Source organism: Antechinus flavipes, chromosome 1 (genome assembly GCF_016432865.1).
Source record: "Antechinus flavipes isolate AdamAnt ecotype Samford, QLD, Australia chromosome 1, AdamAnt_v2, whole genome shotgun sequence".
Lineage (NCBI taxonomy): Eukaryota > Metazoa > Chordata > Mammalia > Dasyuromorphia > Dasyuridae > Antechinus > Antechinus flavipes.
Genome location: NC_067398.1, coordinates 649,668,017 through 649,674,016, shown reverse-complemented (window position 1 = coordinate 649,674,016; position 6,000 = coordinate 649,668,017). Strand labels below are relative to the sequence as shown.

The following is a 6,000-nucleotide window of genomic DNA, read 5'->3' as shown; positions in this document are numbered from 1 at the left end:
CAGGATAGCTGGGAATATCCCGAAATTCTAGATTTCTCTTGAGGTCTCCTCCAACTCTGAGTCTAGAATTTGGCTAGGCATCCAAGCACTCTTCTAGCTTTTTTGGTTTCGATTTCACATTATGGTTCATAATTTACAATACAGACTATGTAATAATAATAAAAATATAAAGACTACCTTTAATTTATACAGTATATATCAAGGTAATTGAGAATTTTGGGGATGGGGCCCCATTATAATGAATTTCTTAAAGGGAGGGCCACATTGTTTTTCTTTACATCCCAAGCAATTTGCAGTATCTGTACACAGCAAAGTACTTGTTGGTTGACTGACTGATATAGTAGGCACTTAAGGAAGGTATCGGATTGATACTTTATAAAATCCACTAGTATTTCTATAGACGGTCCTTCACGGCTGATCCAAAGGTTTCCTCTACAATTATCTTTCATTTTTCAGAAGGTCAATTTTACTATTATCCTGGATCAGGGAGATGAAGACTCTAATTCGAGGTCACATGGCTGTAAGAGTCGAGGCTGGATGTGAAAACAAACAGGATACTTTGTCTTCGAGCTAGTTGTCAACTAAGAGTCACGACCGTCTGCCTGAGAGTTCTGCACTCAAACTCGGCGCACAACTGAAGACCGCCCATTTCCGGAGCCCCAGGAACCGGAAGTTGGAAATTGCAAAAGCGCAAGGGCCGCTAGGAAATGTAGTTTGAGTTGGAAGGGACATTGCAGTTGGGAGTTAGAGAACGACTGGGTGGCTTCCAACAAATCCATTGGCTTTCTTGGCTTCAGTATCCTCTTTTATAAAAACTAAAGGTTTGGACTATATGGTTTCTGATGTTCTTCCTTGGTCTACATCCGTGACCCTGTTGCTGTCAAAGACCTGAAGACGGAAGTGAGGGCTGCCGGAAAGCGGAGGTAAAAACAGGAAGTGGTAGGGACCGCCGGGAAGTGTAGTCGAGCTAGGTTAGACGGGACTACAAGCATGGCAGGATTGGAGCTGCTGTCGGATCAGGGTTACCGCGTGGACGGGCGGAGGGCCGGAGAACTGCGCAAGATCCAAGCACGGATGGGCGTCTTCGCGCAAGCCGATGGTTCGGCCTACATCGAACAAGGCAATACTAAGGCGCTAGCTGTGGTCTACGGACCCCACGAGGTGTGAGGCAACTTCGGGATGCTTTTCTGGAGGGTGAAAAGGAGAGGAGTAACCTCGCAGGGTCTTGGACCAATTGTAGCTTTCACATTGGGAAAAGGGCGTAACTTTAGTGTTCCGGACCAATCGCAGCCTTCCTTGTAAAAAGACATCCCGCTGTATTGGAAAGGGGGCGTGACCTCATATGTCCCAGTCCCATCCAAGCCTTCCTGGGAATGGATGGAAGGTTGAGAGGAGGGTGGAGGTGGAGGTTGAGGGGAATAGCTGTGGTTCTTTGGGGGAGAAATCCGCAATGATGTTATTTATGAATTTGAATTCTAGCTTCACCCCTCCCCTCCACTGCGAGTTGGTACGAGGTAACTGCTACTGCTCCCCAGTCTGAGTATCTGGGCGCTGGAACTGTATTAATTTTAACCTCGCTAATCCACTCAGAGAGCATGAGAAAGGCTGCGGGCATTTATGAATCGATTATCGATTATTGTGTTCCCGGCTCTGCGATCGTAAAAAACTAAAACACACTCACCCCTTCTCTCTTTCCCTCTCCCTCTCTCTCCCTCACTTTCTGTTTCTCTCTGTCTCTCTGATTCCCATGGAAAACAACTATAAGAATTTCTAAAAACACAAAACAAAACAAAAAATGTGGAATTAATTCCTTGAAGGAGTTCAGCTTCAGACACCTTCCCAGCTGTGTGACTCTGGGATACTTAATTTTAATTTCCTCATCTATAAATTGGGAGTAATAATATCTACTTCCCAGGATTGTTGTGAGGATCAAAGGAAATAGATGTAAAAAGTACTCAGTGCAGTCCCTGACACATAGTAGGTACTGTTTGTTGTTGTTCAGTCCTGTCTGACTCTTCATGATCCCATTTGGGATTTTCTTGGCACAGGTACTGGAGTGGTTTGCTATTCCTGCTTGTTTTACAGCTGAGGAAACAGAGGCAAACAGGGTTAAAAGACTTGCTCAGGGTTACACTGCTAAGAGGTTTTTGAGGCTGGATTTTATGTAAACAGGAGCTGAGGGTCCACAGGAAAAGGAAGAAGAGAACCTGCTTGGCCCTTCCATGGAAGAGTCCATTGTAGAAGGATGTAACAAGGAATCCAGTGTTCTTCCTCATTCCCATGGGATAGGATGGTGGAATTAATAGTGATAAGCCCTAGATCTATGAGGTGAGAGGTCCCTATGAACTGAAGTGACTGCGAATATTAATGAAAGGAGAAAGTCATTGATGGAATAAGGGAGTCTTGAATATTATAGGATGATCCCAGTATGTCATGAGTTAGAATATGTAAGAATAAAGAATATTAGACCTAGAAGGGGCCTTAGAGGACATCTGCTTTCCCCTCTTCAGTTAGAAAATGAAGAATTCTTCCCAAAGAGTTAAGGAATTTGCTGATAGACATATAAGTAGGATTTCCATTAAAATTGGGGTCCCTTATTCCTTGGGACCTTTCTACTGTAATATGCTGGCTTTGTCAGTCATTTGCTGAGGAAGCCACTCTCCAGGGCTTGGTGAAAGGGAGGTTTGGGATGTGACCCCCCTCTAATCCCCACTCCACAGCTCCTATCTAACACATTTCCTATGTGTCCACTCCCTGATTTTCCTAGATGCGGGGTTCTCGATCAAGAGCACTGCCAGACCGAGCACTGGTGAACTGCCAGTACAGCATGGCCACATTCAGCACTGGGGAACGGAAGCGGCGGCCCCATGGGGACCGCAAGGCCTGTGAAATGGGACTCCAGCTGAGGCAGACCTTTGAGGCTGCCATCCTGACCCAGTTATACCCTCGCTCCCAGATTGACATCTATGTCCAGGTAATGGTACAGATTTTTATTAGGAGAACAGATTGGAAATAGTAGACCTTTGAGTTAGAAAAGTAAAGGGTAAGGTGATATAAAGAAGGCAGGTGTTTAGAAAGGTCTGTCTCCTTGAAAGAAGCCTGAGTCAGAAGCGGTTTCTAGTACTGGTTCTGACCCTCCAAACCTTGGACAAGTCCCATCTCCTTTTTTAAGCCTCAGTTTACTTATCTGTCAAATAAGGGTAATAATGCTCTTCAGCTCCCTGCACAGAGCTCCTGTGAGGTTAAAACAAAGTAATTCCTGTGAAAGTAGTTGGCTCAACAGAGCAGCAAAACCAGGAAACACCTTAACGCCCTCATGTGACAAGAGGAGGGGGAATCCAGAGGGGCAGCAACTGCAGTTAGTGGTAGAGCTGGACTTGACCCCAGGTTTCCTAATCCTTTACCAGACATGGGTTCTGCCTCCATGAAACTCCACGGCCAGGGGGCTCTACTGGGAAGAGTGCACAGTGTAGACAGACACTCCTCTCATCCACCTCCAAACCCTCCGCACTCTGCATTTACCCCTGAAGCCAGGCAAGCTTCTCAGGAGTAGGTACTGCATCAGGGGAGGAGACAGCGCCCTTGCTGTGGCGGAGCTCCCTGGATGGAGTGTGGAAGTGTTCTCACAAATGATGAGATGGGATGTGACTAGTGAGTGTAGAGAAAGTGCTTTAGGGCCTCAGATAGTGGCACTCACTCCCATTCAGGATGAGGAGGGGATAAGGGAAAACTTCCTGGAGGAAGTGACACCAGAATTGAACCTGGAGTGACAGGCAGGATTTCTAAATAGAGATGGTGAGAACAGATAGGAGCCAGTTTGGGGAAAGGGGTTTGAGTGGGAAAGATGGAAAGGAAGATGCAGGTTCAATAAATCATTGAATCAGCAATCATTGATTAAGAGATTATGTGCTAGATACTACAGGCTAGAAAATAAAGATAAAAATGAAACAAGCCCTACCTTTAAGGAGCTTACAATCTATTGGGGAAAACATCTCTACACATAAGTATAAACAAAAGAAATATAAGGTATTTTAGAGGGAAGACATTGGTAGAGGGAGGGGGGAAAATTGGAAAAGGATTCAAGATATGTCTAGGGAACATGGGTAGAGGATGATTCCCATGAACAAAGGGATAGACTCCCTTTGATGCCTTGGATCAGGTATCCTGGGATTCACTTTTTTCCCTCTACATAATGAAGTGGTTAGATCAGAAGACCTCTTAGATCCCTTCAACTTCCAAATCCTTTGACTTTAGGTGCTACAGGCAGATGGTGGTAATTATGCAGCCTGTGTGAATGCAGCTACTTTAGCCGTGTTGGACGCAGGGATCCCAATGAGAGATTTTGTGTGTGCCTGTTCGGCCGGTTTCGTGGATGGCACAGCCCTGGCTGACCTGAGCCACGTGGAAGAGGCAGCGGGTGGACCCCAGCTGGCTTTGGCTCTGTTACCCGCCTCCGGCCAGCTTGCTCTACTAGAGATGGATGCACGGCTGCATGAGGACCACCTGCAGCAGGTACTAGAAGCGGCTTCCCAGGCTGCCCGAGATGTTCACGCCTTATTGGACCGAGTGGTCAGGCAGCATGTCCGGGAGGCTGCCCTGCTTCTTGGAGACTGACCCCCACCCTGCAATAAAGTCTTTTGGTCTTTCCTTATGAGGCTGGTGCTTCCATAGCCTTCCCTCTGCTTTTCTGTTATCACCAGATCCTTTTCTCCACAGGGGCAGCAGTCCTTCCTCCCTTTAGGAACAGTCGTTTGGGACTTGACAGGATAGATGGGCTTCACACATGGGAAGTCCCACTGGTGTGTCAATGCCAATGTTTCAGATATATGCAAGGTCTTTCAATTTAATAAGTATAGGTAAATGTCTAAGGATCATTGAAGCTTAAGAAAGTTTACCCGTAGCCTACTACTTGACTTGGTGCTATATTTAATTTGATCACATACATTGTTAAATCCAGGAGTATAATTGAATAATTTCTTACTAATTAATAAAATGGACATCTCATTAATTAGCTCTTGCCCCTACCCACTTCATTGAATATTAATTACTTAATGAACTGGAAAAACCTCCTATCCCAATAGCAATTACTTGTTTTTCTATATAGTGAACAAATATTAAAATAACGGAACTCACACAAGTCTTTAACTAAAACAACAGCTAATAAAGACATATGCAATTATTTATAGTATTTTGGCTCTAAGAAAATTCTTAGCCAGGATCACCTCACATCCTCTGTATAAAAGTAAATGACTCATTCCAATCCAGAAGTACAGTACAACATTCAGCTCACTCTAGAGACTGGTTAAAATCTCTTAAGTTTTTTCTTTCTTTTTCTCTTCAACTAAGAGCTAGATTCATTCAATCTTTTAGGAAATAAGCTATATTCATTCATTTTCTTTACCTCTAGTCAGTAACCTTTGTACACTACACTGTTTGCTAGCTTCTTACAGATTCTTTACAGAATTATCTATTTCTTTAGAAGATCAAGTTTAAAATAATTCTAACAAGAAAACAGTTTCTCCTCAAATTCTGCCTCTGTGACCTTTCCATAGATTTTCTATAGATCAAAGGTAAGCTATATTCCCTGATTCTATTAGGAGAAGAACCTTATAGAAAGATGTTTTTCAACTGACCTACCATATGCTAGCACACATTGCTTTTTCTCAATATTCCTTTTGGCCTTTAAAGATACAGTAACACTCTAAACTCTGAAGGAAAGTCAGGTGACAATGGGTATTAAATATTAATTGATGTATTTACTATATGCTAGGTAGAGGGCATATAAAGATGAAAATCAATGTAATCCCTGCCTTTAGAGAGCTTATGGTCTAATGAGGGAATAACATATACACAAATAAGTATGATACAAGTGATAGGAAAAGTACCAGGGAAAAATATATACAAGGTCTTTTGAGAAACCTGAGATTTTCAGCCAAGAGGGCTTCCTGAATGGTGGCAAACTACCCAACTCCCACTTACCTACCTAGCAAAAATCTGAAA

General features: G+C 43.7%; 1 protein-coding gene across 1 annotated transcript; it reads left to right on the top strand.

The window, feature by feature from the left end:
* The first annotated feature begins 738 nt into the window (after positions 1–738).
* Positions 739–4,651, top strand: EXOSC4 (exosome component 4). The gene is made up of 3 exons (XM_051971332.1): positions 739–1,161; positions 2,768–2,974; positions 4,255–4,651. The coding sequence occupies exons 1-3, from the start codon at positions 991–993 to the stop codon at positions 4,612–4,614; spliced, it is 738 nt and encodes a 245-aa protein (XP_051827292.1). The 5' UTR covers positions 739–990; the 3' UTR covers positions 4,615–4,651.
* Positions 4,652–6,000: the final 1,349 nt, after the last annotated feature.

What these genes read in the sequence shown, in the direction of transcription:
- EXOSC4 (XM_051971332.1), top strand. Translation starts at nt 991, where the DNA reads ATGGCAGGATTGGAGCTGCTGTCGGATCAGGGTTACCGCGTGGACGGG. An exon ending in TGGTCTACGGACCCCACGAG is followed by an intron (nt 1,162 to 2,767) that starts GTGTGAGGCAAC and finishes TGATTTTCCTAG; the next exon opens with ATGCGGGGTTCTCGATCAAG. An exon ending in AGATTGACATCTATGTCCAG is followed by an intron (nt 2,975 to 4,254) that starts GTAATGGTACAG and finishes CTTTGACTTTAG; the next exon opens with GTGCTACAGGCAGATGGTGG.